This window comes from Podarcis pityusensis (assembly GCF_964106645.2).
Source record: "Podarcis pityusensis genome assembly, chromosome: 9".
NCBI lineage: Eukaryota > Metazoa > Chordata > Lepidosauria > Squamata > Lacertidae > Podarcis > Podarcis pityusensis.
This window is the reverse complement of record NC_138034.1, coordinates 77,576,917-77,604,888: the sequence shown is the minus strand read 5'-3', so window position 1 is coordinate 77,604,888 and position 27,972 is coordinate 77,576,917. Positions and strand designations below refer to the sequence as shown.

The 27,972-nt window shown below is 54.7% G+C and overlaps 2 protein-coding genes across 14 annotated transcripts; one reads left to right on the top strand and one right to left on the bottom strand.

Annotated features, from left to right (window-relative positions):
- Positions 1 to 1,072: 1,072 nt before the first annotated feature.
- Positions 1,073 to 16,614, bottom strand: WDR54 (WD repeat domain 54). 5 transcript variants are annotated; one of them, XM_081021051.1, is made up of 10 exons: positions 16,552 to 16,614; positions 11,567 to 11,806; positions 9,710 to 9,772; positions 9,471 to 9,537; positions 7,923 to 7,979; positions 7,051 to 7,178; positions 6,240 to 6,340; positions 5,711 to 5,873; positions 4,999 to 5,073; positions 1,073 to 2,601 (listed from the first exon to the last, which is right to left on the bottom strand). In XM_081021051.1, the coding sequence occupies exons 1-10, from the start codon at positions 16,597 to 16,599 to the stop codon at positions 2,470 to 2,472; spliced, it is 1,074 nt and encodes a 357-aa protein (XP_080877177.1). In that variant the 5' UTR covers positions 16,600 to 16,614; the 3' UTR covers positions 1,073 to 2,469. The 5 variants fall into 5 exon arrangements, with proteins under 5 accessions (XP_080877177.1, XP_080877176.1, XP_080877175.1 ...); XM_081021050.1 differs by lacking the exon at positions 16,552 to 16,614 and adding an exon at positions 14,912 to 15,026; XM_081021049.1 differs by lacking the exon at positions 16,552 to 16,614 and adding an exon at positions 14,002 to 14,203.
- LOC308485254 (uncharacterized protein C2orf81 homolog) lies at positions 15,001 to 26,671 on the top strand (the record flags this gene model as incomplete). Of its 9 annotated transcripts, none has more annotated exons than XM_081020863.1 (5): positions 16,753 to 17,070; positions 17,934 to 17,996; positions 19,827 to 20,048; positions 22,524 to 22,730; positions 25,603 to 26,671. In XM_081020863.1, the coding sequence occupies 5 exons, from the start codon at positions 16,753 to 16,755 to the stop codon at positions 26,590 to 26,592; spliced, it is 1,800 nt and encodes a 599-aa protein (XP_080876989.1). In that variant the 3' UTR covers positions 26,593 to 26,671. The 9 variants fall into 9 exon arrangements, with proteins under 9 accessions (XP_080876990.1, XP_080876989.1, XP_080876988.1 ...); XM_081020862.1 differs by having other exon boundaries at positions 16,753 to 17,085; XM_081020868.1 differs by having other exon boundaries at positions 17,030 to 17,096.
- Positions 26,672 to 27,972: the final 1,301 nt, after the last annotated feature.

The following is a 27,972-nucleotide window of genomic DNA, read 5'->3' as shown; positions in this document are numbered from 1 at the left end:
CAAACTTTTATTAGCTGCTGATCCCCATGTTACAGCCCCCAAACTACATCACTCATACATCACGGTTACATCATGAAAGGGGAGGTCTGGTGGCAGAAATCTGAGCATCCTGGACCCTGCCCCTTGGTTCTCCTTGCCCTCCACCAAACACCCATCAAGTGTAAGAAAAGAGATATTTACATTTCCCTGTTTCCCAGCCAAGTTCATCACACCCTTTTGTCTTCATCTGGGTTTGTTATTTCTGGAATGGCTACCTGTCTGGCCCTCAGGTATCAGGATGCCAGGGATTATCCCTCAGGCAGAGGGGCTGCTGAGGAGCTGAGCTCACATGTCTATAGGAATTTCTGAAGTTTTCCCTGTGAGCCAGTACATAGGAACATTGATCAGTGAATTTTTACATTTGGTATCGTGCAGCAGAGGCCCTTTGAATGGATAGGAAGAAACTGTGGTGAAGTGTTTTGTGGGGACAAGTCACGAAAGGGATTGTGCTGATTTTGGTAGTGGGCTGCATGTGCATGATATCTGCTGGAGGGGCAGCCCCCCCCAACTGGTACATAAATTCCTGCAACAGTCATCCTGCCAAAAGCAATGTCGGACACGGGAGGGGGCTGTTTTTTCTCTGGCCATTATATGCATTCCCATTTTGCAGCAGGGCAAAGGAAGAGCTGCCCAAAGTCATGGAAGCCCAAGGCTGAGCTGTGACTTGCGCTGCACTCGGCACGCACTCCAGTGGGCTGGCACCTTATGCCAGGGTCTGGTTCTGGGGATGCGCATGCAAAGGCCAAATGGGGCACAGCCACGAAACCCCCCAACCACTCCCAGCATGACCATCCCTACGGGTCTGGGGTGGGCCTTACCCTCTGCCTCACTTACAGGCCTCTGGGAAGAGTGTGTGAGGTCTCAAAATTGCCCTTTCTGACTCCCCCATCCATTCGTTTTCCTGCCTCCCATGCAAAGCTGCAATCGCACAAGCTGTGAGACCGCCGTATGCACACACGCTGTGGCCGTGGGGCGAAGAAGCAAGAGGCATTTTCCCTTTCCAAAACCAGACAAAGGCTTCCACGCTGGCGGCTAGCAGTTAACATCTTTATTCATCTAGCAAAACACAGTTCAGCTCGTAGACAAAAATGGCGAAAACTCTGAACAAAAAACTCGTGTGAACAACAATACATTCACAACCTGACTTGCACCCACGGGAGACCCTCCTGGGGGCTTCTCGCTGCTCTTGGGCCAGGGGAACCTGCCACTCTCCAGTCCGTCAGGGACTGGGGCGGGATGTGGAGTCCAGCACCCTGGGGAGAGCCAGGGGCCTGCCCCCTCCTGCCGCAAGGTGCTGGGCAGCTGGCTAGTGATCAGAGTGCCAGGAGGCGGGGGGACTAGTCCTGTCCTGCCACTGGGGTGCAAGAGGGTCTTGGTGCTGGGCTCATCTTCTTTCCCTGGCACAAGAAACAACCTAATATGACTCCCTGCCCCCCGCATGGTTGGTTTGAAGAACTGCGGCTCAGCTTCTCCTTTCCATTTCTTGCTACAGCAATAGATGCGAAAAATAAATGTGGCCACCAGTAGGCTGACCCTCCTGTGGAGCCTCTCCTGGTGGGAGGCAGAGAACAGCAGGACTGAGCTGTGGCCCAGCAGGAAAAACTAGTGCCCCCCACCCCAAGCAAGAGGCGGCTGCAGGGTGGGGGGCACGCCAGGGTCTCCCACCAGCACTGGGCCCTTTGTATCTGGGAGAGAAGCTGTCGGAGGGCCAGGCCTGGTGGGGGCGGGCAGGCCTGCAACTGGCCGTCCTTTCAGAATTGTGCCCCCTCCGGGCCAAGCGCCACTTCAGCCTGGATCCCAGCACCCCGTTCGTGGGTCTGGGCAATGGGAGCCCACTTCCATCAGAGACAGCTGCCAACTTTTATCAGCCTGGTTGGAGCCAAGCACCGCCCTTGACAAGGGCCTTTCTAACAGGAGGAGGAGGATATATTACTAAGATATGGGGGTGGGGTGGGGGGGGAAGCAATCATTCTTCCAGCCTACAACCATTTCTCAGTGCCTGGGCAGCTTCTTCTCTCCACCCCCCCCCCCCAAGTTCTTTGGGTCTGTGAGTGTGAGGCCCTGGGAAATATTCTCGCCTCTTCTCCCCCATCCGCTGGGTAAGGACGGTGGTGTCCCTGTTTCTGGAGCCAGAGTAAGGGGGGGGGGGGCAAGGCAGAGACATCAGCTCCTTGGGGCTTTGAATAGCATGACGGTGAAAGCAATGGGGGGGGTGTCACATGAGGATTTGTGCTCCCTGCCTTCCCTGGAGTGCAGACAGTGGAAGGGAGCGTTTTGGGGGCTGTGGCCCTAAAAGGGGGAGGCAAGTTGGGCCCCTGATGCCTGTTCCCTGAGCCCCCTCTGCAGGATGCCCAGAGAGCCTCTGTTTTATCCGTCCCACCCCCCCCAGGCCTGCCTCCAGATGGTCCCCTCTCCTGCAGCCAGGAAGGGCTACACCAGGACATAGTGGATTATCTCGCTGAGCTCGAAGCCGGTGACCGCAAAGGCACTGCCCTCGGGGTTGCAGAAACGGGCGCCGCAGATCATGGTGTCCGTCACGCATTCCGCGTGGCAGTGCTGAATCTGGGGAGAGATGGGGGGCACCATGTCATTCTGGGTATCCACCCTAGAGGAACTCCCTGACCCCCATCCTCTGGCAGGGCCAGGAAGAGAGCAGTGGGCTTGCTGCAACTCTTCCACTTCTGACTGGGGCATGGGGGGGGGGGGAATAAGCCACCCAAATCCCTTTCATCCTCCTCCTCCTCTCCCCCCGTTGCCCTTGGGAGGCCCTGGGCTCCTGCAGCCTCCATCCTCTGCCCTCTAGACCTGCTGCTCAGCTTAAAGCAAACGAGAATGTTGCTTCAAGGCTCTGCAGTTCGTTTGGAAACAGATGGGGGAGGAAGCACCATGTTATATTTTTTTTGGGGGGGGGGAATGTTGGGCTGCCATGGGAAGGGCTAAAGCTCAGGGGCAGAAAGGCTGTTCTGCATGGTAGAAGGTCTCCGATTCAATCTCAAATGGCATCTCGCAGGCAGGCTTGGAAGCGGACCCTGACTGAAATCCTAAAGGGCTGCTGCAAGCCAGTGTTGACAGCACTAGGGATGGTAGAATCATAGAGTTGGAAGAGACCACAAGGGCCATCGAGTCCAACCCCCTGCCAAGCAGGAAACACCATCAGAGCACTCCTGACATATGGTTGTCAAGCCTCTGCTTAAAGACCTCCAGAGAAGGAGACTCCACCACACTCCTTGGCAGCAAATTCCACTGTCGAACAGCTCTTACTGTCAGGAAGTTCTTCCTAATGTTTAGGTGGAATCTTCTTTCTTGTAGTTTGGATCCATTGCTCCGTGTCCGCTTCTCTGGAGCAGCAGAAAACAACCTTTCTCCCTCCTCTAGGTGACATCCTTTTATATATTTGAACATGGCTATCATATCACCCCTTAACCTCCTCTTCTCCAGGCTAAACATGCCCAGCTCCCTTAGCCGTTCCTCCTAAGGCATCATTTCCAGGCCTTTGACCATTTTGGTTGCCCTCCTCTGGACACGTTTCAGTTTGTCAGTGCCCTTCTTGAACTGTGGTGCCCAGAACTGGACACAGTACTCCAGGTGAGGTCTGACCAGAGCAGAATACAGTGGCACTATTACTTCCTTTGATCTAGATGCTATACTCCTATTGATGCAGCCCAGAATTGCATTGGCTTTTTTAGCTGCCGCGTCACACTCTTGGCTCATGTCAAGTCTGTGGTCAACCAAGACTCCTAGATCCTTTTCACATGTACTGCTCTCAAGCCAGGTGGTAGCATAGCTGTCAACTTTCAGCTTTGAAAATAAGGGATCAGCAGCCTCACCTGTCCCGGGGACAGCCTACGGGATATCTAACAATCCGGGATAGCAGCAGGAAGCAGCGCTGGAATAAGGGAATTTCCCGCAAAAAAAGGGAAGGTTGACAGCTATGGATGGTAGACTGATAGGCTGGCTCAGTATAAGGCAACCCTGCGTTCCTAGGAGGGGAATGTTCCTGGATGGCACAGGGTTGGACTAGATGGCCCGGGGGGGTCCTTTCCAACTCTATAATAATAATAATAATAATAATAATAATAATAATAATAATAATTTGTTATTTATACCCCGCCTATCTGGCTGAGTTTCCCCAGCCACTCTGGGCAGCTCCCAATTGAGTGTTAAAAACAATACAGCATTAAATATTAAAAACTTCCCTAAACAGGGATGGCTTCAGATGGCTTCTAAATGTCAGGTAGTTGTTTATCTCTTTGACATCTGGTGGGAGGGCGTTCCACAGGGCAGGTGCCACCACCGAGAAGGCCCTCTGCCTGGTTCCCTGTAGCCTCACTTCTCGCAATGAGGGAACCACCAGAAGGCCCTCGGAGCTGGATCTCAGTGTCCAGGCTGAGTCATTGGGGTGGAGACGCTCCTTCAGGTCTACTGGACCGAGGCCATTTAGGGCTTTCAAGGTCCGCACCAACACTTTGAATTGTGCTCGGAAACGTCCTGGGAGTCAAGGTTATGATTCTGTGAGAACACAGAGGCAGAGCCACTGGCCGAATCAGAAAGGTCTGCAACTCTGCTTGGGAACAATGCCAGCCCCCCCCCCCATCGTCAGTGTGGGTGCTCCTGTTTCCGCCAAGCTCCAACTCACAGGCCCAGGAGGAGGAAGCGGGTTGCATGGACGAGCCCCCAGCTGAGCCCAGCAGCCACATCCAGTGGAGGAGAGTCCCCACTGAACACACTCAAGGGGGCAAGTGGGGTCCATGGCCGGGGCAGAGTGTGGGGTGGGCAAGCAAGAGGAGATATGCCCCTGGGAGGAGGCTGGGGGTGCCTGGCAGAAGTGCCTGGAGGAATCTGAGAATTTAAAGAGCTGGAAGGGAGCCAAGGGTCATCTAGTCCAACCCCCTGAAATGCAGGAATCTTGGCTAAAGCATCCATGACAGACGGCCACCCAACCAGGCAAGCCAGCCTCACCTCAATGCCCTCAGAGTCAGGGCTGGGGCTCAGTTTCCAGACCTGCACAAAGGAGTCCTCTGCTACCGACAGGAGCTGTGTAGGGAGAGGAGTCATCAGTGGGGCTGGGACCTCCCTTCATTGATTATCATTTACTGAATTTATATACTGCTCTATACCTGGAGGTCTCAGGGCGGTTCACAGAAAAGATCAACATAAAAAACCTATATATATATATATATATTTAAAATATAAACAACAACCCAAAAACACCCCCCTGGCTTGGGCCTGGGGCAGCTCTCCTGGGGGGAGGGAAAGCTCCCTTAGGAGTGACCGAGAGCGCGTGGAAAGGGCGGCCAGTGCCAGGCAGAGGGAGCAGAAGCCCAGCCAAGAGCAGGCAAGCAGGCACCTCCTGGTGGGAGCAGCGCTGGAGAGAGCCTCTCTCTGAAATTTTGCCACCAGAGCTCCTAGTCCCTTGGCACAGGTCATACAGATCCCTCATTAAGCCACTGAACTGTTAGTCTTTGCTATATCCCGTGGCAAGGAGTTCCACTGGTGCAGGCTCACTCCTGCCCAAACCTGGCATGTCAGTGGCCCAGTCAGAGGACGCCTTTTGCATGCGATGGAGCCTGGCTCACTCTGCCCGGTCTACTGCACCTGCGAGGCTCTGCCCTGCCCCACCATTCCCCTCTCCTGAGAAACCCCAACTTCCTCAAACAAAGGACAGACCCACCTTCCCCGAGAGGGGCGCCAGGTCCAGGGCATAGATCCAGCGGGCGTGAGCGCGGACTTCCGCTCGCAGGATCCCGCTTGCTGCCTCATACAGCCGAATGTGCCCATTGCCGTAACCAGCCGCGATGATGCCGTTCCACAGCTTGACGGAGGAGCAGGTGCACCTGGGCGTGGGGTGGGTATTGGGTGAGGCTCCTGTGCCAGGGGGAAGGCTGCTGCTGCTCAGGGGGGGCAAGAGCAACTGCTGGACATGCAGGGGCCCCCAGGCTTGACCCCCAGGGGCACCTCTGGACAGGACTGGGAATGGTGCCTGGTTGGAGCAAGGCAGGCCACTGGGAGAGGCTGGGGCCAGCCTGCTTCTGCTCAGGCCCTGGAGTGGGGCAGGGCTGGGCTGGGTTCAGGGCCATTAGCCACCCCCCCCCCCATGGCCAGAGTGGTCAAGGCTTTGTTTCCATCTCTCTCGGGGCTGACTGCTTTCAGGAGGGCCAAATCCTTGTACCCAGAGCAGGCCCCTCTCTTTCTGCGCTTACTCAGAAGCCGGGATCTTGTTGGCCAGCGTGAACTTCTCTCCGGAAAACCAGACGCACAAGGCTCCGGAGTCATCTGCCGTCACCAAATCAGGCACGCCTTCCTGCAGCAGGAGAAAGGGCAGAATCAGCTCACTGCCCCCACGACGCTTGGCAGCAATGCACCCGGGCAAAGCCCACAAGGAGGAGATGCAGAACAGTCGCTGCTGCTCTAGGCAGGAAGGCAAGCGCATAGCTGGGCGCCAGGCTCTGCTGAGGGTAATGCTTGCTCCGTGTTAAAAGTCTGCAGGACTTCTGTCACAACATGGCATGGCCCCCTGCCAGGGATGCTTTAGCTGAGATTCCTGCCTTGCAGGGGGTTGGACTAGATGACCTTTGGGGGACCCTTGCCTTGGGCAATGACCTCTTGGGTTGCCACAGAAGCACCCTGCAATGACCCTCCTCCTAGGGTGAGCCTGGAAAGCCAGCTGTGCAGACTTCACACCAGGCCTTGCCAGACTGGGGAGAGGGGTTGGCAGTGCCAACTGAAGCACCCCCTAACCCAGGCACACTCTGCGGGAGCATCAAAGCAGCGCAGCTGGACCTGGAAACAAGCCAGCTTTTAACTCAGGCCAAAGGACTGGGTCCAAAGCGCCTGGGGCCAAAAGGGGACTCCACTGGCTTCCCAACGAGCCCATGGCGATAGCAGCACCTGAGGTGAGGCGAGACCACGTCCAGGCGAAGCAGCAGCAGCAGCAGCAGCTCCCCCTGAGCAGGGGGCTTGGGGGGCCCTGTGGGAGCGGCACCCACCCGGCGGCTCCCAGCTCCTCCTTACCGGCTGCTCGCACAGCTCGCCGGCAATGTCGGTGATGGAGTCGCAGTGCTTCTCCAGGACTTCGCTCAGAGTGACGTTGGTGCCTTTGGCGGGGACGTCGAAGACGAGGACCGACCCCAGGGACGTCCCTGCAGAGGGAAGGCAGGCAAGGGGGTTCTGAAGCAGCAGGCCCAGGTGGGCCGGTTTCACCTCACCTGCGGAAGAGCATCCTCCCACCTGCCCAGGTGAGCTCACCGGGGCAACCCATTCCGCACCAACCCTCCTTGCAGCCCTCTCCCAGGGGAATTGGCCTTCGTGCGGGGCGAATATGTCCTCTGGAGTTAGATGGCGATCCTGGCTAACTCCGCAAAGCAGTGCCGCTAGCTATCCATTCCCACCGCCAAACGCAGGGGTCAGCAAGGTTTACCTCGCCTGGGCCGGTTCACTCCAGCGGAGATCCCTCCATGGACTGGATCGCGATTTCTGGTGTCTGCATCTGCGCAGACGCGATTTCCGGTGCCGTGGAAGCGAGTCCTTGTGCCATGCCGGTTTAGTGCAGTGCGCAGGGACTCGCTGAGCGGGCAGCTCAGTTTGGGGGCAGCTCGTGGGCCAGTTAAACGACCCCCGTGGGCTGCTTGTGGCCCATGGGCCTTAGGTTGCCGACCCCTGGCCAAACGTGTCTCTGTGAAATTCAACCATGGCGCCAATCCCTTCTGCAGCTGCTGCCACTGACACAGCAAAGTGAGGCTTCAGGCATGGCACGTCCTCAGGGGGTCGACTACTCTCACCCACAGCAATGGGGTGCCCCCCCCCCGCCCAGCAGTGCCTTTGACTCTGCTCGGCTCTCCTCCCCTGACCTCCCCCCCCCCCACGTTTCCTTCCTGCTTCCTCACCTACGCAAACGAAGCGCTGCCCGGTTGCCGCGATCCCACGAGCAAACACAGCCTTCCCTGGAAAGGAGAGAATGCAGAGATCAGGCGGCCGCAGAGGCCCAGGGCTGGCTGGGGGTCTTTGCCCCAGAGCTCCCTGGGCGTGGAAGTGCACCCCTCCAAACGGGCAGGAGGCATGTGCCAGGGAGGTGCCTTGCTACTCGCCCCTCACGGGTTTGGAGGTGTGCAAGGCCACGTCCCCAGCAGGAGGAATCCATGCAAATTCAGAAAAGAGGTGGGCTTCTAAAAGGTTCAGCTCCGAGGCCTCTGCTTCTTCTAGTCCACTCTCTGCTTCTTCTCAGACCTGCTGAGACACAACTTCAGAGAAGACATCAGGACTAGAGGGAAAGAGAAGGGGCCTACAGGAATAGGAGACAGGAGGATTCCAAACTACAAATCTGCCCCATGGGTAACTGGTCTCCAGTGGGTGTTTTATAGATCTGCTTTTGGAAATGTGATGTTTGTTTTTTTTGTCTATAGAAGTATTTATATACTGCTGCATCATAAAAGTATTTCACAGTGGCTTACATGAAATGAGCAATAGATTAATAAAAAGTTAAAAACAAGTTAAAAGCAAAAATAAATTAAAAACAAACATCGACAGAGCATTATGGAAAGATGGACCCGTATTTTTCGCTCCATAAGACACATCTGACCGTAAGACGCACCTAGTTTTTAGAGGAGGAAAACAAGAAAAAAATATTCTGAACGAAACAGTGGATGTCTGATTTTTGTGGTTCATGCTGTGGCCACAGACATGATACGTGATTTGACGGTGACTTTGGGGTAGCCCAATGCAAAAATCCTGAGGATCCATGTGGACCCGTGCTTTGTAACCACATTTTTGCACCATTGTGGCCCCACGAAACAGTGGGTGTGTGATTTTTTTGGTGCAGGCTGTAGCCATGGACATGCTATGTGATCTGATGGTGAATTTGGGGTGACCCAATGCAAAAATCCTGAGGATCCATGTGCTTTTACCTCCCCCTGTCCCAATCACTTGCCCATCAGCTGCTTCCTTTCAACACCCCCTTCCCTCTTTCTAAAAAAAAAAGCACCATCTGCTTTTTGCCCCTGGGCGACTCGGCTCCAGGGACCACGCATCCGCTCCGTAAGACGCACAGACATTTCCCTTTACTTTTTAGGAGGAAAAAAGTGCATCTTATGGAGTGAAAAATACAGGACTTCTTAATGGACTGCATAGGCCTGGCAAAATAGAAAGGCTTTCAGCAGGTGTTTAAAAGTTGGCAGAGAAGGCACCCACTGAATATCTAGTGGCAGCATGTTCCACAGGACTGAGACAACTTGTTGTACTTATTGTTGAAATGTTTTGTTTTTTTTTAAAGGGAGGGGAATATCTCCTGTCTTGGATCAAAAAGGTGGAACCTGCTATTGCTGCGGCTTGAGATAGGAAAGCTGAATGGATTTTCACTGTTTGAAATATGGCAAGCCCCCTTTTGCCCTTGAAAGCAGGTGCCCTTCCCTCCCTCCTGCCAGGAACAGAAAGGGTACCTGGAGGTGACTCCAAGCCCTCCAGGGCATGCCAGTAGACCATGATGGACCCGTCCGACTCGTACATCTTGGGGGAAGGGGGAAAGAGCAGAGAGAGGAAGGTAAGAGGCGCTGAAGAATCCAGCAGGCGGTTCCTGGGGGCCGGTCCACATCCCAGAAGACGGGGTGGGTCTGGAAGGTCACCGGCTTGGGGCCTTTCTGGGGCAGAGGTTTCCGTGGCCCCCGGCTCCATTTCTCACCTGGATCCCCTTCCGTGAAGTCAGAACCAAGAGGACCCGGGAAGGGAGGACACACCAGGCAGCCTGGAAGACAAGGGTGCAAATAGAGGAAGCAGGAAGACGCCCTTCTCTGCCCCCTGCCCGCTTTCCCATGGCCACAGAGGAAAGCACAGAGATGAATGAGCAAGGCAATGCTTCAGAGCGCGTGCAAAGCGCCTTCCAACTCTTCCCTCCCTCTCGAGCAAACGCAGCCATCACCTGGCCCAGCACTGAGCTGTCCACCTAGGGGCCAAAGAGACCTTCTCCTCTCCCAGGCTCTGGCCAAGGGGTCTTCTGTGGATTTCTTCGTCCTCCATCACCTGTCAGGGGTGAGGGAAGTGCAGGAGCCAGTCTGCTCCATGAAAGCTGGAATGCAAGGACGCCAGGTCCTTGAGGGACAGAGGAGGACCCCGCTCCCCAACTTGCTGATGGCAAGGGCCGTTCAACAGTGGAAGGTGCTGGACTCTCCTTCCTTGGAGGTGCTTAAGCAGAGCAGTTGGATGGCCATCGGTCAGGGATGCTTTAGTTGTGATTCCTGTATTGCAGGGGGCTGGACTAGATGACTCCATGGGGTCCCTTTCACCGCTACAGTTCTATGATTCAACCCAAGGAGGCTGCCTGAGATGCCACCACACCCACAAGCCACACCACAGAGCTAAAGCAGGCCTAGCAAGGTGCCAGTGACTGGCTCAATAGTGAAGGAAAGGCATTCTGCATGGGCTCAGAGGCACTGCTGTTCCTTTTGTGCATTCTGGACTGGGACTCTTGATAGGAAGATCTGGGGCTGAGTTTAAATAAAGCCCTGCACTTCACAACTATGGCAGCAAGGTTGTTAATTGCCAGAAGTAGGAAAAGCAGCAGCGTCCCAACTAAAACAGACTGGTTATCTAAAATGATGGAATACTTCCATATTGCTGAACTAACAGGGAGGATAAGAGGAGATCTGGTACAAAAAGTGAATGAGTGAATTAAGGAATACATCAACATTTATGTGGGAAAAGTAGAATTTCTGACAGATACTGAGTGAATCCAGAAAATGATTAGAGTGAAAGGAGAGTAAAGTTAAGACAGAAGAAGAGATTAAAGAAATAATGAAATGCCTTTAAGCTAGTTGGAAAAATGAAGTAGAGTAACAAGAACAGCTGGAAGTCACTTGGTGGGTGTCCGTGTGGGGTAGGTGTGTAGGTATGTTGATATGTACCGTATAGGTAGGTAATATATAGAGTAATGTAGGTATGTTTTATGTTATGAAAATAAGGTAGTGTGTTGTGTACGTGTACAGTGGTACCTCGGGTTACTTACGCTTCAGGTTACAGACGCTTCAGGTTATAGACTCTGCTAACCCAGAAATAATACCTCGGGTTAAGAACTTTGCTTCAGGATGAGAACAGAAATCGTGCTCCAGCAGCGCAGCAGCAGCAGGAGGCTCCATTAGCTAAAGTGGTGCTTCAGGTTAAGAACAGTTTCAGGTTAAGAATGGACCTCCAAAACAAATTAAGTACTTAACCCGAGGTACCACTGTATTATGCAAATGTATGTATGTGTTTTATATGTACATATGTATTATACATTAAGAAAATAAAAATAATAAAAATAGATAAATAGATAAATAAATAAATAAAGGCCTGCACTTCTGGCCAGGCAGATTCCTCTCTGCCCCAGCCTGTTCCAATCGCCCTTTCGATCAGCATGTTCTGGGCTGGCCAATGTTGACGCCTCAGGGTGCCGATATTGGCTTCTCAGTGACAGCAGAAGAGCAGCTGCCCTGTGGGGCATTGATTGGGCAGGGAGCTGGGGACGGGCTCTCCTCTCTCCCTCCCTCCCTGCCAGCCCCGTTACCTGGGTGATGATGGAGGCCCCGACGCCCAGGCTGCCCTCCTTGGCCTGCAGCTGGCGGTGGGAGAAGCTGAGGCCGTCGTCGGAGGCGCTCACCATGTTGACGGTGGTGCCATGCACGCTGGCAAAGTAGGTGAGCTGCTTGGCCGGGAGGGGCAGGACGCTCATGTTGTTGTACAGCGCCAGGCTGCTGTCCTTCAGCAAAATGCTCTTCTCCTTTCGGTACATCCTGCTTGGGGGAGACTGGAGGAGGAAGGTGGGTGGGGGGAGAGAAGGGGCATGAGGCCAAGAGGCAGAGGAAGGCACCCGAGACAGGCAGCAGCACAGCTTGAGAGCCAGCCAGGTAGTAATAATAATAATAATAATAATAATTTATTATTTATACCCCGCCCATCTGGCTGGGTTTCCCCAGCCACTCTGGGCGGCTTCTAGCAAAACACTAAAATACAATAACCTATTAAACATTAAAAGTTTCCCTAAACAGGGCTGCCTTCAGATGTCTTCTAAAAGTTTGGTAGTTATTTTTCTCTTTGACATCTGGTGGGAGGGCATTCCACAGGGCGGGCGCCACCACTGAGAAGGCCCTCTGCCTGGTTCCCTGTAACTTGGCTTCTTGCAGCGAGGGAACCGCCAGAAGGCCCTCAGCGCTGGACCTCAGTGTCCGGGCAGAACGTTGAAATACTGGCCCTCTGGATTGGACTACAACTCCCATCAGACCCAGCCAGTGCAGCCAATGGTCAGGGATGATGGGAACTGCAGTGACGGGTGTCCACCTAGGATGGATGCTTCCCTTGAGATTCCTGCGTTGCAGGGGGTTGGACTAGATGGCCCCTGGGGTCCCTTCCAACTCTACAGTTCTATGAAGGTCTGAGTCCTCCACAGGTTCTGCAGCCCTGGACCACCATCACTACCTGAGCCACCAGGATGGCTTTTGACATCTTCTGCACCGTTTGGAATGTTCACCTTGGCCCCTGAGGCTGCTAGGAGGTGTCATGGACCCATTTTTTAAATGTTTGATGTTTTATTCTGTTTTTAATATTCTGTTGGGAGCTGCCCAGCAGAGTGGCTGGGGAAACCCAGCCAGATAGGCAGGATATAAATATATTATTATTATTATTATTATTATCATCATTATCATCATCATCATCTTTGTGACTCCCTTCCAGGCAAAGTGTCCCTGTGATTCTTTTGCATACACTTAAGCTCCAACTGAAATATCAGGTGGTTACAATTTCCACTTCACTGTCATTTAACTCCAACGTTCCCTCCCCAAACCTTTGCACATGAAAGCTCATACCAATAACTAACTTAGTTGGTCTCTAAGGTGCTGCTGGAAGGATTTTTATTTATTTGTTTTGTTTTGTTTCAACTTTCACACTCCCGTGTGGCATCAGAATTACACACCAAGCGCCAGGCACTGGATTCATGATCCACAAGGGATAACACCATAATAAATCTGTTGGACATGCACAAGATTCTTCGCTGGTTTTGTTTTAAATATGCGTGCATTAATGAAAATGAACGCCTGCAGGCACATATGAGGAGGGATGGAGCAGGCCAGGACTCTGGGTGCCCTGCACTTTGTCCCTCGGGATCCGTTACCCATTCTTGACTCAGGCTCAGCTGCACGCCAGCCCAGAGCCAGGCATGGTGGATGGGAGCCTTCCTGTGGCTTCATCAGCGGCAGAAGCCCAGCTGCCTCCCTCTGCCCCCTCCCTGCCCTAACGAAGCAGGGCCTGATCCGCCAGAAAGTCCCTCTGCACCAGCTGGCTGGCAGGGGGCTCAAGGTCGCATGCACAGTTCTTCCCCTTCCCTGTTGCGTTTCCGCAGCAACCCTGCCAAGGGAGGCGAGGCAGAAAGGGTGGGGCTGGCTCAAGGGCTGCCCTCCAAAATCCATGCCCGAGGGAGGATTTGAACCTGGGTCTGGCACCCTGAGCACCCCTCAGGAACACTTCCAGCCTCTAGAGAGAGAGGTGGGCTAGGGGCTCCTGCTGGCAATTCCCTCCGGGCCCCCTTTGCCCTCTGTGCCTTCCGGGCATAGCTGTCAACGTTTGCCTTTTTTAAAAGGAAATTCCCTTATACCGAATAGGATTCCTCGCAAGAAAAGGGAAATGTTGACAGCTATGCTTCGGGAGCTGCTCTTGCTGGTGCCTGACTGAGGTCTGGGGTGTCGGGGTTGGGGTGTCAGAAAAGGTAAGGTAAAGGGACCCCTGACCATTAGGTCCAGTCATGGCCAACTCTGGGGTTGCGGCGCTCATCTAGCTTTACTGGCCGAGGGAGCCGGCGTACAGCTTCCGGGTCATGTGGCCAGCAGGACTAAGCCGCTTCTGGCGAACCAGAGCAGCGCATGGAAACGCTGTTTACCTTCCCGCCGGAGCGGTACCTATTTATCTACCTGCTAGGTTGGCAGGAGCAGGGACTGAGCAATGGGAGCTCACCCCGTCGCTGGGATTCGAACCGCCAACTTTCTGATTGGCAAGTCCTGGGCTCTGTGGTTTAACCCACAGCGCCACCTGCGTCCCTAACATGGGGATGAGCAGCTAATAAAAGTTGGGGTCTTCTTTTGTTCGGGGTTTCCATCTTGTTCCACCTTGTGGCAGGTGGGAGTCCTGTCGCGACAGTCTTCCATCAAGACCAAGCCTCCTGGCTGCTGTTTTGCTCTGGTCTTCCTGGCTGGTGTTAGCCGCCCTGAGCCCAGCCTTTGCTTGGGGAGGGCAGGGTATAAATTATTATTATTATTATTATTATTATTATTATTATTATTATTAGATCTTGGGACGCAAGGAAGTTCATGGCAGCAAAAAATCCCCCATCTTCTTTCCTCCAGCACCATTCAGCAGAGGGCCATGACTCTCCTGAGTGCCCTCGGATTTCTCCGTTATCACCCTCCAGAGCCAGACCTCAGCCCCAGAGCGTTCCTGAGCATGTGCAGAGCGCTGGCCCAGTCCTAGGCTCTGTGGTTTAACCCACAGTGCCACCTGCGTCCCTGTCGGAGAGAGACCAGGGTTCAAATTCACCTCGCAGAGGGGGCGTCGCTGCCTCTCTGCCCGCTCTCCCTCGCCGGGGTGTGTGTGTGTGTGCTGGGGGGAGAAAGGGGGCTCCAGAGGCCCAGGAGTGCCAAGGGGCCTCCGCTCTCTCCCTCCCCGCACACCGACATCTAGCTCCTCAGGGCCGGGGCTCGGGAACAGGGGCGGGGCGTGCGGAGGCCCCGCCCAGCGGCGAGGCGGCCCAGTCACCGCCGCGCAGGGCGCATGCGCGCGCTCTCCCGCTCCGGGGGCAGCGAGGCGACGTCCCGGCTCTTCCCGGCCCCCGCCGCCCCCTCCCGGCCCGCGGCGCCCCCCGCCTCACCCGCCGCCTTCTCCGGCGCCTCGCCCTCCTCCGGCCCGCTTGCCCCGCTGTCATGGAGACGGCGCCCGGGCGCGCTGACGTCAGGACGGTGGCCGGCGGGGCGCGGGCGATTGGCGGCCGGGCGGAGTTGCCATGGCGACGCGGCTGCTGGCGGCGTCTCGCGGGGCGCGCCCGTCTCTGCGCGAAGTCTCCTCCACCTTCCTCAGCCTGGCGGTGAGGGCGCGGGGGCGCGCATGCCCGGGGGGGGGGCAGGGGCCGCCATGCTGGGCGGGAGGGGCGGCGGAACTCCCCGCCTCAGGAGGCGGCCGGGCCGGGAGCGCGGGGGGGCGGGGTCCCCAGGGGTCATCCATCCCAACCCCCTGCCTGCACGGCAGGAGGAGCTTCCCGGGCCCATCATCAGCCTCAGCATCTTATTTGTATGCCGCCTTTCCGTAGTGAAAACAATGCTCAAGGCGGCTTACAAGGGGACCAGATTTACAGGGAGCTGAGATCCCTGCTGCAGGCAGGGGGTTGGGATGGATGACCTCTGGGGGTCCCTCTCCCCACGCCAGCCCTCTAGTCCTAGGCACAATTAGCACAGGGCCCTGCCTTGCAGGAGGTTGGAAGAAATGGTTCCAGGGCCCCTTCCGACTCCAGGGTTCCGGTTCTAAGGTTCCGGTGGCCCCAATTATTATTATTATTATTATTATTATTTATACCCCGCCTATCTGGCTGGGTTTCCCCGGCCACTCTGGGCAGCTTCCAACCGAATATTAAAAACAATACAGTGGTACCTCAGGTTACATACACTTCAGGTTACAGACGCTTCAGGTTACAGACTCCGCTAACCCAGAAATAGAACCTCGGGTTAAGAACTTGGCTTCAGGATGAGAACAGAAATCGTGCGGCAGCAGCTGGCGGCCCCATTAGCTAAAGTGGTGCCTCAGGTTAAGAACAGTTTCAGGTTCAGAACAGACCTCCGGAACGAATTAAGGACTTAACCCGAGGGACCACTGTACAGCGTCAGACATTAAAAACTTCCCTCAACAGGGCTGCCTCTGCTCGGCTGGTTCCCCAGGTCAGAGGCCGCCCTGCAGCGCTGGAAGGGGGCCGGGGGCCGTATTGCAGGTTCCCACCCTGGGCCTCTGTCTGGACACCCTGGAGAAGGGGAGGCCGGGCTGGACATTGGGATCCCTCAACAGGGTCTGATCCAGCAGACTCCTCTGACGTTCCTGGGAAATTCTCCTTTGGACATCAGAGAGTCAGGGGAGAAGAGCCTTCAGCCGGATCAGGCCTCTGGGTCTCCCTCTGGCCGACCAGATGCCCCAAATGGGAAAACCACAAACCTGGCCCAAGCACAAGAGCAACTCTCCCTCCTGCGGCTCCATCAACTGGAATTCAGAGGCACACAAATCAAATATTTTCCCACTAAGCATATATATATTGACTTTTCTTCTCCGCTGTTGCAGTTTCTTATAATTTTATTTTAAAATACTGCATTTCCTACATTAGTCCGTCTATTAATTGCTTTCTAATATTTCTATAGCATTACTTTTAACTGCTTGTCTTATGTTGATCCCGCTAATGAACTTCTATGTATTCAAATATCCCACAAATTTCTCCCATTCCTTGATGAAATTCCTTTCCTCTTGGTTTCTTACTTGTAACATAGAACTGCGGAATTGGAAGGGACACCAGGGGTCAGTCATTTAGTCCAACCCCTGGAATATGCCCTACCGTCTTCTAAAGCCATCTCGATTAGTGGTCATCACTTCCTCCTGTGGCAGCGAGTTCCGCGGTTTATCTCCCCGCCTTTCTTTCATCTCTCCTGAATCTTCCAGCTGCCCGGGCGTCTCTTCCGCATGAGCTCCGGCTGCCCTGCTCTCCCCTTGGCCTTCACCCCTGGGGTGTCCCCTGGCAATGGCCTGCAGCTTCCATCCTCCCCCCTGACCGTTGGTCCTGCTGGTGGCGGGTGCTGGACTGCCGATCCCCTGGAGGGGGTCCCGCTAGCTGGCCCCATGGCAACCGCCGCTCTGGGGCCTTGGCGGCTTCTTCTCCCTTCAACTCCTCTCTGTTCTCACTGTTCTCAGAACAATGAGCTTTGTGGGTTCTTTGGAATGGTCTGGCGGTTGGTGGACTGGGCTTCCGCTCTAGGACTCTGCGGTCCAGAGCAGCTGCAGGTGAGCCTCCCTCAGGTGGGCAGCAGGTGGGTGGCCCTCCCAAAGGAGGTAAAAATTGGCAAAGAAAGGGGTGGAAACCCAGAGGTGCAGGGTGACCCAGGTGCTTTGGGGGGGTCTTCAGTCCCGGCGGTTTCATCACAGCTGAATTGGTTTCGCTTTGTTTCCTTTCCGGGGGGCAGAGGAGTTGGTGACAGGTTACAGGTCACTTGCATCTTGCATCTTGCGCATGGGTTATGTTCTGGGGTGGCACACGTAACACAGAAGTGCGCATAGTTGTGCCACCCCATTCGAACTGCTCCTGCAACATAGAGGTGCTGTGTGGAATGAGTTTCTTGCCGCCGCCGCCCCCCCCAAACCCTACAAGGTTAAAACCTCTTTTTCTCAGCGTCTTTGCAGCACAAAAGAACTTTTAAGCTCTCTGCCATCCGTGTTTTTAATGCCCACGATTTAAACCAGCTGTCAGCTGTGTCAAGTTGAAATCGTGCAGGTGAACGGCCGTCAGCTGAGGATTCTGGGTGCGGTTTCTCATAAGAACTTATTTCTTCTTGTCTTTCGTTTGCGATCCCCACTCAGGCGCTTCCAGTTCCGACCAGCAAGCGAACACAGCCGGACGCCTGGGTTCGCTCTCCGGGCCTGAGGTTGAGCTGTCACGCCAGGGACACCCGGCCCCCTGCTGGCTGCTCTGCTTCTGTTTTCCTGCCATTGAAGTCCTTGGCCCCCATCCTGTCAAATGTTCTTCTTGCAGAGATAAGGCTGGCACCAGCTGGAGAATCTTTTCACCACCCGTGGGGAAATTTCCCTCTTCTCCCAGACTTTCCCTAACCTTCTCTTATTTATTTCCTCGATTGTACCTTTGGTCTAAGGAGGTCCGTGAGGTGTGTCTGGCTCTCCGCTTCCTCACTGAATCCCCAGAACAACCCTGCAAGGTAGGTGAGGCGGAGAGTTAGGGATGTTGGGATACTGCCAGGGAGATAAAGTCCATCATGGCCCCCAAGCCGGCTGCCGGACGATCCATCGATCTCCCGTAGTCACGCAATATCAGCAATTAGTGACATGAGCTTTCAGAAATAGCTTGCCACATTCCAGAGCTCATGCACACTCTATCAGCAGATAATTCACAGCAGAAGTTGCACTCAGGAGAGCATTATTTACAAGTTTATTCAGCGTTGGTCAGAACAAAGAGAAACATGACTGCCTGCATCAGTGTCTCCAGACACAGAGAGAAAACGAAAGCAATAGAAAACATAAACATCCTGTGAACAGGAAATGCGCAGACTCTGTGACTCACAAAGCCTGCTCCCTTTTAAGGTGGAACGGAAATATCCTAACAAGGGACTGGCCCAAGGTCACTCACTGAGCTTCCTGGCTGAGTGGGGACTCAAACCCTGGTCTTCCAGGTCAGAGTCTGACACTCTAACCCAGGGGTCAGCAACCTAAGGCCCATGGGCCGGAAGCAGCCAGTGGAGGTCGTTTGACCAGCCCACAAGCCGCCCCCAAACTGAGATGCCCGCTCATACACTGCGCTAAACTGGTGCAGTGCGGTGCAGGGAATTGCTTCCGCGGCACCAAAAATTGAATCTGCACAGACGCAGGTGCCCAAAATTGCATCTGTGCATGTGCAGACGCCAAAAACCACAGGCGCACGCACAATCCAGCCCACAGAGGAATCTCCGCGGGACCGATCCGGCCCAGGCAAGAGAAACCTTGCTGACCCCTGCTCTAACCATTATGCTGCACACCCTCTCCCTCCATATTGGTTCCTGGTATCTTCAGCCATGATGGCGACTGTTGATGCTTATCTTATTGCCAGTTGCTACACGCTTTCACTGCATGAGCCGCTTTCCTTTTCTAATTGAAAAGCAATTTCTAATTTAATTAATGTAATTAATTAAATTCCTGCCTTGCATCACGAGGATCAGACAAATCCGTGGAGGAGGAGAGGGCTGTGGATGGCTGCTAGCCAGAACGCCTCTGCTCTGCAATGCTTCTGAATCCCAGTTGCTGGAAACTACAGGAGGGGAGAGGGATCCCATGTGCGAATCCTGCTTGCGGGTTTCCTATTGGGGCATCTGGTTAGCCACTGTGAGATCAGGGTGCTGGACACGATCCCCCCCCTTTGGCCTGATCCTGCTGCTGGTGGTCTCTTCTCCTGCTATTCAATCCGTACTCCATTGATGGGAGTCCATGTGGCAGAGGCAAGAGGCGGCCAGAACCCCCATCAGGAACCCTACAGAGCTGTGATCCCCTTTGCCCAAAGCTGGAAAGGGCCCAGAACTCATAGAACATCCTATGGTGTGTGCAGAAGCCCCCAGATTCCTCCAGGGCATCTTTGGCTCCTTGCAGATCCTGGGAATCTGCTGCCACTCCCCCACCCCCAGAGTAGGTGTCCCAGGCTGGGTGGACCAATGGTGTGAGCTGTGGGGAACCGGCTACCTAAGCTACGCCAGCCTGCAGGCAGGGCCCTTCACCTTGTCCCTGCAGCCCAGGCCAGCCTCAGGTGCTGAGTATCATTTCCTCCCAGAGCTGGTGCTTCCCTCCCATTTCCTTCCCTCCCAGAACTGAAAAACCAAGGAAGATCCTTCCTTTCTCACCCCAGTCCCCCTGCACCCCTTTCGGGGATCAGGGAGGGCAAGGGCACAGGAGCGTTTGTTGGCACCAGCGCCGTTCCCGAGGACCAGGCGCAGAGCTGTTCCTTGCTCCCCCCCCCCCCCATCTCAAGAAATGACTCTGCGAGGTGCGTTCCGTTTTCCCCGCAGAAAATGACGTCCCGCGTGACCCTGGCGAAGTCCCGGGCGGAGAGGTCGCGCCCGCCCACGGTGCCCGTCCCCCAGGTGGAGATCGTCCCGGGGCGCCTGACGGAAGGAGACTGGTTCTCCCTGCTGGGCTTTGAGGAAGCCGAGGATTACGTGGGCGACATCCTGGCAGGGCTGATGGATCAGGTCCTGGAGGAGTGCTTCAAGGTCTATTTGGAGAGGCAGGTGAGTCGTTCTTTGGGCAGCGCTGCCTTCCAGGATAAGGAGGCTGCTGTTCGGGGCCTTGACTGCATGCCAGAAGCCCTTTGGTTTCAAGGTTTCAAACTCCAGGCCCGTCACCTTCTAGGAAAGAGAGAAGGACTGAGCAGCGTCAGAAACTCAGATATAGAAGCTAGCAGGCATTTGGGGGCAAGTGTTGTTTTTCAAATGATGGCCTGTGTGATTGATTCTCTTCTGCTTTATTTCTCAGTGATGGCCCACTTTGTCCAGCTGGGTTCACCTTCGGAGAAGGCAGTATTGTTGCTGCTGTTTCTGTTCTTAATAGGTCTTTTATGTATATATCTCCTGCCAACCTAGCAGTTCGAAAGCACGTCAAAGTGCAAGTAGATAAATAGGTACCGCTCCGTCGGGAAGGTAAACGGCGTTTCCGTGCGCTGCTCTGGTTCGCCAGAAGCGGCTTAGTCATGCTGGCCACATGATCCAGAAAAACTGTCTGCGGACAAACGTTGCCTCCCTCGGCCAATAAAGCGAGATGAGCGCCACAACCCCAGAGTCGTCCATGACTGGACCTAATGGTCAGGGGTCTCTTTCCCCATATATATATATATATATATATATATATATATATATATAATGCTACTTGCATTTTAATAATAATAATAATAATAATTTTAAATAATTATTTATACCCCACCCTCCCCAGCCAGAGCAGGGCTCAGGGCAGCTAACACCAGTAAAAATATAGTAAAAACATAATAGGAAAAAAACCACCAATTTAAAATACAGGTTAAAATGCAATTTAAATCAGCCAATAAAGCAAGATGAGCACCGCAACCCCAGAGTCGGCCACAACTGGACCTAATGGTCAGGGGTCCCTTTACCTTTACCTTTTAAAATGCAGCCTCATTTTAAAAGTAGCCCATAGATCAAAACCGTAAGGGGAGGGAAACACAAGGGTCAGACTGAGTCCAAAACAAAGGCCAGGCAGAACAGCTCTGTCTTGCAGGCCCTGCAGAAAGATGTCAAGTCCCGTAGGGCCCTAGTCTCTTGGGACACAGCGTTCCACTAAGTTGGGGCCAGTACTGAAAAGGCCCTGGCCCTAGTTGAGACCAATCGAACCACCTTGTGACTTGGGACCTCCAAAATGTTGTCATTTGTGGACCGTAAGGTCCTCCGCAGGGCATACCAGGAGAGGCGTTCCCGTAGGTACAAGGGTCCCAGGCCACATAGAGCTTTAAAGGTCAAAACCAGCACCTTAAACATGACCCTGTACTCCACCGGGAGCTTCCTAATGATTATCATTCTATGCTTTTAGCTTTTTCTCTCACTTTCTCTTTAAGCCACCCTGAAAAACACAAGATAAATATAAAGATAAATGGATGGTCACCTGTCATGTGTGATCTGGTGGAGATTCCTGCATTGCAGGGGGTTGAACTAAATGTCCGCATGACTCGGGGTCCCTTCCAACTCCACCATTCTGTGATTCTATCAAGAATAAGAATAATTGGCACCTAACACAGCATCTTAAAAAGCAGAGACATCACCTTACCAACAAAGGTCCGTATAGTGAAAGCCATGGTTTTCCCAGGAGTGATGTATGGAAGTGAGAGCTGGACCATCAAGAAGGCTGATCGCCAAAGAATGGATGCTTTTGAATTCTGGTGCTGGAGGAGACTCTGGAGAGTCCCATGGACTGCAAGAAGATCAAACCTCTCCATTCTGAAGGAAATCAGCCCTGAGTGCTCACTGGAAGGACAGATCCTGAAGCTGAGGCTCCAAGACTTTGGCCACCTCAGGAGAAGAGAAGACTCCCTGGGAAAGACCCTGATGTTGGGAAAGATGGAGGGCACAAGGAGAAGGGGACGGCAGAGGACGAGATGGTGGGACAGTGTTCTCAAAGGTACCAGCATGAGTTTGACCAAACTGCGGGAGGCAGTGGAAGACAGGAGTGCCTGGCGTGCTCTGGTCCGGGGGTCACGAAGAGGCGGACATGACTAAACGACTAAACAAGAACAACAATATGTTTCGTTTCTTAGCCCAGCCGTTGCAAACAGCTTGGAATCAGAGAACTGCAGAGTTGGAGGGGTCCCCCGAGGGCCATCTAGTCCAGCCCGCTGCAATGCAGGAATCCCAGCATTTTTTGCAGGCACCGAAAGGGATAGGCTGAAGGTGTCCATCCCGTATCAAGGAGCCTGACGGCCTGGCCTTTTGAAAGAGGCCAACCAGGTGTGCATGTGCCACGGGTGCAAATCTCGCCCCTCAGCCTCAGCTTCCTGCCTGCCCCTCTGACTCTGATGCTCAGAGCTGGGCTGTTTGTGGGAGAGCGCAGTGTGTGTGTGTGTGTGTGTTTCTCTTTCTCTCCTTGGGGTTTCCAGACCGGCTGGGGGGGGGGGGCGGTGAGGCCGTGAGCCTTGGAGGGGACCCTGCCAGACCCTCCCCTCCCCAATCTCCTGCTCACCCTCCGCTCTGCCCCCTCCCCAGTGCATCCCCTACGTCATCACCCAGGCCCGGGACGCCATGCTCCAGATCATCGAGTGGCGCTTCCTGGTGCGAGACGAGGGCGAGGCCGGGGTGCCCGCGGAGCCCACCTGGCAGGAGGACGAGGAGCCAGTTGCCGGCATCACCGACTCCTGGGCCCAGGGCTCTGTGCCTGTGCTGCAAGCCATGCCGCGCCCGGAGGAGCCAGAGGTAGGAGGGCAGTGAGGCTGGCACACCTGCCAGGCTGGCGAGGGATGGCATCGTCCTGCTGGGGCTGATGAATTCAAGATCCTTCCAATAACGCTGGGGGGGGGGTGTGATCAGGGAGGCCTCCAGAGGAGGGCTGGGTGGACCAGGGGCCCCAGAGGACAGATCCTGCCAGGAGGGCAGAAGGGACAGAGGGTGCTTGGCCCGCAGAGAAGGCCTCAGCTGGGTGGTATATCGATATATTGTCCAAAACCATATCATGACCTCCGTTTCATCATTTTTGACCTACACCTTGGCTCCCAAACGCCGCAGACCCGGAAGTGACTGTTCCGGTTTGCAAACGTTCTTTGGAACCCAAACGTCCGACGGGGCTTCCGCGGCTTCTGATTGGCTGCAGGAGCTTTCTGCAGCCAATCGGAAGCCGCGCCTTGGTTTCCGAACGTTAAATGGACTTCTGGAACGGATTCCGTTCGACTTCCGAGGTACAACTGTATTGCAAATCATGCTGCATGTGCGCTACCCAAAAATCACAGTGCAGGAAATAGCAGGAATACAGCCAGAGCCTCTGCGTAGCTCCATCCTTGTGTCAGACATTGTGATAGATCAGTATATTGCAGTGTTCAGCTGGTGATATAATTGAAAACCAATTTTGCCCCTCCCTAGCTCACGATGGGCTTAGTTCCTAGCAGGTTGAAGGTCTCCCTGGGATGTTGCGGCAAATGTGGCATGGCAGCATCATGCTGCAGCTTCCCTGCTGCTCTCGTGAGGTGTTGCGTCCTCCAGGGAGGGCCGGAGCTCCGTGGCAGAGCTGAAGGCTTTGGGTTCAGGCCCCAGAGGCAGCATCTCTGGTTAGGGCTGGGAGAAACTCCCTGCCAAATACTGCGCAAGATGGACTCCGTATCCCTGGCCTGGAAGCCGCAGTTCCTCCTGCCCTGGAGGCTGGTGTAGTTGACTGCCAAGGTCCCAGCAGAATGACTTCGTTTCAGAGAGGAAGTGAGCAGGTGGCCTTGGCTGTAAAAGAGCCGCAAGTTACCTTGTTCACCTCCTCCTGGACCGACAGCGTTCTGGCAGTGGCACAAGCCTTGAAAATCCCTCCCCGTTTGGCACAGCCCTCCAGCAAAGTTCACGCTTTGCCCTTTCACCTGAACTGCCCCCATCCCTCTGCAGTTTTGCAGTTTGCAAACCCCGGACAGAGCAGTCAGGTTGGGAAGGTCCCCTGCCTGACTCCCCGGAGAGCCTCTTGCCTAGAAATATGGAACCAATGTCTCCCCCGCAAACACAGGGATTTGTCTCCTCTTCACTACGAGGACTTGGAATAGTAGCTTGTAATAATACTAATAATAATATAATAATAATTTATTATTTATACCCCGCCCATCTGGCTGGGTTTCCCCAGACACTCTGGGCAGCTTCCAACAGAATATTAAAATACAATCGTCTATTAAACATTAAAAGTTCCCCTAAACAGGGCTGCCTTCAGGTGTCTTCTAAAAGTTTGGTAGTTATATTTCTCTTTGACATCTGGTGGGAGGGTGTTCCACAGGGCGGGTGCCACCACCGAGAAGGCCCTCTGCCTGGTTCTCTGTAACTTGGCTTCTCGCAGGGAGGGAACCGCCAGAAGGCCCTCAGAACTGGACCTCAGTGTCCGGGTAGATGTCCTGATTCTGCTCTTCATACCGCCAGTTTTGAGGCTAACCTTAGAGTCACAGAACCATAGAGTTGAAAGAGTTCCCTGAGAGTCATCAAGTTCAGCCCCCTGCAGTGCAGGAATCTCGGCTCAAGCATCCCTGACCTCGGCTTAAAACCCCCAAGGAAGGAAAGTCCACCATCTCCCAAGGGAGACTGTTTCACTGTCAAAACAGCTCTGCTACCATAGCAGCAAAGCCTAGTCTTTCAAAACATTGCCAAAAAAAAAACTCAACCCCATGAATTTTTTTATTTTATGTTGTAAAATGCCCTGTTGTTTCTCGAGGAAGGGCGGTGTATACAATTAATAAATAATCATGATATTATAACCAGTCAGCTTCTCCCACCCAGTCCAACAGGCTGGCTTCTAGCCCCTTGGCTTGTGTTCTTAAATGTTTTTAATTGGTTTTTCAAAAGGAACATGAGACTACAGCACTCCTTAGTAAGCAACTTCCCCTCCTCACCCAATTTCCCCAAACCAGAGGGTCCTATGAAGAAGCATTTTTCCAAGGTTCAAATGCAACTCTGGTGGATGCCATTGTAATGGACATAGTGCTATGAAACTGTCTCTTCCCAGCTTAAGGCTTTAACTTCCTTGGTCCGTTTCCCTGAAAGCTTTTTTCTCCATTGCGACCTTTGCGAGTGTTCCAGAGATTTCCAGTTTGGGCCAACAAGTTCTCGGACGTTTCCTGAAAGAAGAGCGATCGGTGCTTCTTATTTCAGATGGACATTGTCATTTTTAAAGGTCGCTAACAATGTTCAAGGGACATGGGTGGCGCTGTGGTCTAAACCACAGAACCTAGGGCTTGCCGATCAGAAGGTCAGCGGTTCGAATCCCCACGATGGGGTGAGCTCCTGTTGTTCGGTCCCAGCTCCTGCCAACCTAGCAGTTTGAGAGCACACTAGTGCAAGTAGATAAATAGATACCGCTCTGGCGGAAAGGTAAACAGCGTTTCCGTGCGCTGCTCTGGTTTGCCAGAAACGGCTTAGTCATGCTGGCCACATGACCCGGAAGCTGTTGGCGGACAAATGCCAGCCCCCTTGGCCTATAGAGCGAGATAAGCACACAACCCCAGAGTCGTCCGCGACTGGACCTAACGGTCAGGGGTACCTTTACCTAACAATGTTCAAATTTTGGGGTGCTGATCTTCTGGTCCGTCGGCTGACCTGGCCAACGTCTCTCCTCCAGGTTCCCAGACTCCCAGAGGAAGTTCCTCAACTCCCGGAGGAGTCCCCCGTTGCCAAAGAGGAGCCCGCAGGGCCCTCCGATATTGCTGCTCAGGGCTTCCCCCAGGGGACCCCCAGGTGGGAGGCAGAGAAGCTGGCCCAGGAGTCCTTGAAGGAGGTGCGGCCCGCCAGGTCCCGCAGCAGCAAGGCGGTGCTGAAGTCCGGAACCCACCTGGTGTCCATCGCCCCCCTGCCGTCCCCCCTGCCATCCTGCAAGAGCAGGCTGGGCCCCCAGGCCTACTACGGGCCCCTGCAGGCGTCCCGGCTGAGCGACATCGTGAAGCCGCTGGCCGGCTCGGAGAAGGAGCTGCTCCTGCGCCAGCTCTCCCAGATGCCCGTGGAGGAGGCCTCGCGCCCGTGCCTCCTGCCGCTCTCCTGCAGCAACCTGCTGCGGATCCAGCTGGGCCGCCCGCCCAACATCCGGGACGTCTTCTACGACCAGGCGGGCAACATCACCGCCGCGCCGCGCCTGGAGCCAGCCAGCCTGCCCAAGCGCTGGGTCAAGCCCTCGGCCGAGGTGGTGGACCCGGAGGTGGAGTCACAGCAGCAGGAGGCCCTGAAGACCGTCTCGGGGCGCAGAGCCCACAAGCTGCCCAGGGGCCCGGCTGAGAAGGGCAGCGCCCACGGCGAAAGGCTGCTGGGCGTGCGGAGGAGCCTGGCGGAGAAAGCCGCCCAGCCGCCCAGCCCAGCCGGAGGGGTCCTGCAGCCCACCAGCTTCGTCTTTGTCAGGCCCAACTTGCTGACCCAGACGGTGCAGCTGGCCACGGGGGTGACCCTCCGGTGTGTGGGTGGCGTCCGGGAAAAGGTCTCTCCCCATGCGCACCAGGAGGAGGCCAAGGAGGGGCCGGGGAACCTGCACCCCATGTGCCTTCGGGTGCCCACCCCCAGCCGACAGCACATCCTCCAGCAGCCCAAGCCTCTGCCCCGCTTGCGCCCGGGAGCTGCCCTCTGATCGGCACGGCCCTGCCCTCCCTGACCCCCCCCATGCACCCCTTTGATCTCCTTGTAACTTAATAAACGGAGAGGTTTTTCCAGCCTGGTTTCTCTTCTTGTCTGCCTCACGACTGCAACGCCTCCAGAACCGCCTCTCCCCGTAGGAAGCAAGACAGACCCTGCCCTCTGAGGCCCTTCTTTGTGTGACTCCTCTGGGAGAGGTCTGGAGGGTGGCAACACGAGAACGGGGCCTTTTCGGAGGTGGCTCCCTGCTTTTGGGATGCACTCGCCAGGGAGGCTCTGTTGGGATACTGCCAGGGAGACAAAGTCCATCATGGCCCCCAAGCCGGCTGCCGGACGATCCATCGACCTCTGGTAGTCACGCAGTATCAGCAATTAGCGACACGAGTTTCCAGAAATAGCTTGCCACATTCCAGACTCATGCACACTCTATCAGCAGATAATGCACAGCAAAAGTCGCACTCAGGAGAGCATTATTTACAAGTTTATTCAGCGTTGATCAGAACAGAGAAAAACATGACTGCCTGCTTCAGTGTCTACGACACAGAGAGAGAAATGAAAGCAATAGAAAACATAAACTTCCTGTGAACAGGAAATGCGCAGACTCTGTGACTCACAAAGCCTGCTCCCTTTTAAGGTGGAACGGAAATATCCTAACAGGCTCACCTAGTGCCTTCACCACATATCTTCAGGTGCCAGGCAAAAATGTTCCTCTCCAACCAGCCTTTGGCTGTTACACTGTGAAATGTGCCCGCAGGGTTGAGGCGATGGTCATTGTTTTTTAATTATTTTGTTCCGCACTTTGTGGTTTTCCGTTGCAAACTGGCCTTTGGATGGAGGGTGGCATATAAATTTAATAAATAATTGTTGGCTGCTGCAGGTTCTCCGGGTAGCAGCCAAATCCACACCCCCCCCCCCAGCAGACCGTTGTGTGTTTAAATTGCAAAAGGGAGTGGCTCTGGGGCCCAGGCCTGCCTGGAAACCTTATGCTCTGGCCCAGAAGCCCTGCCTCCAGTCCCAGGTGTGCCCCGGGGGCTACTTTGCAGAGAGAAATACTTTGCATGTGCTCAGAGGCACCAGTGCTGTTCCTGGAGCCCCAGAGCTATCCTTCCGCCCTGGTTGCCTCCACAGATCGAGGCGAGGGGGGAAGGGGGGACCCCAAGACACAAGCAGGCCCAGCTGGGTTTCAGCCGAGAGCTTTCCTAGCCAGTGGGGTGGCTCCTCCCTTGAGGCACAGAGGGCAGGAACAGAGCTTTTGGGGAGAGGAGGGGGTGCTGGCTGGCTGCCTGGGGTGAAAGCTCCTTCACGGGGGCCGCTCATGAATCCTCCTTCATTCATTGAGGGCAGGTGGCTTGTTCACTGTGCCTTTGAGTTGAGA

Coding starts and splice junctions, on each gene's coding strand:
- WDR54 (XM_081021049.1), bottom strand. CDS start 14,091: ATGTTAGGGACGCAGGTGGCGCTGTGGGTTAAACCACAGAGCCCAGGA. Junction 9,538..9,709: donor CTTCACGGAAGGGGATCCAG/GTGAGAAATGGA, acceptor CCTTCCCCCAAG/ATGTACGAGTCGGACGGGTC. Junction 6,341..7,050: donor GCGAGCTGTGCGAGCAGCCG/GTAAGGAGGAGC, acceptor CTCCTGCTGCAG/GAAGGCGTGCCTGATTTGGT.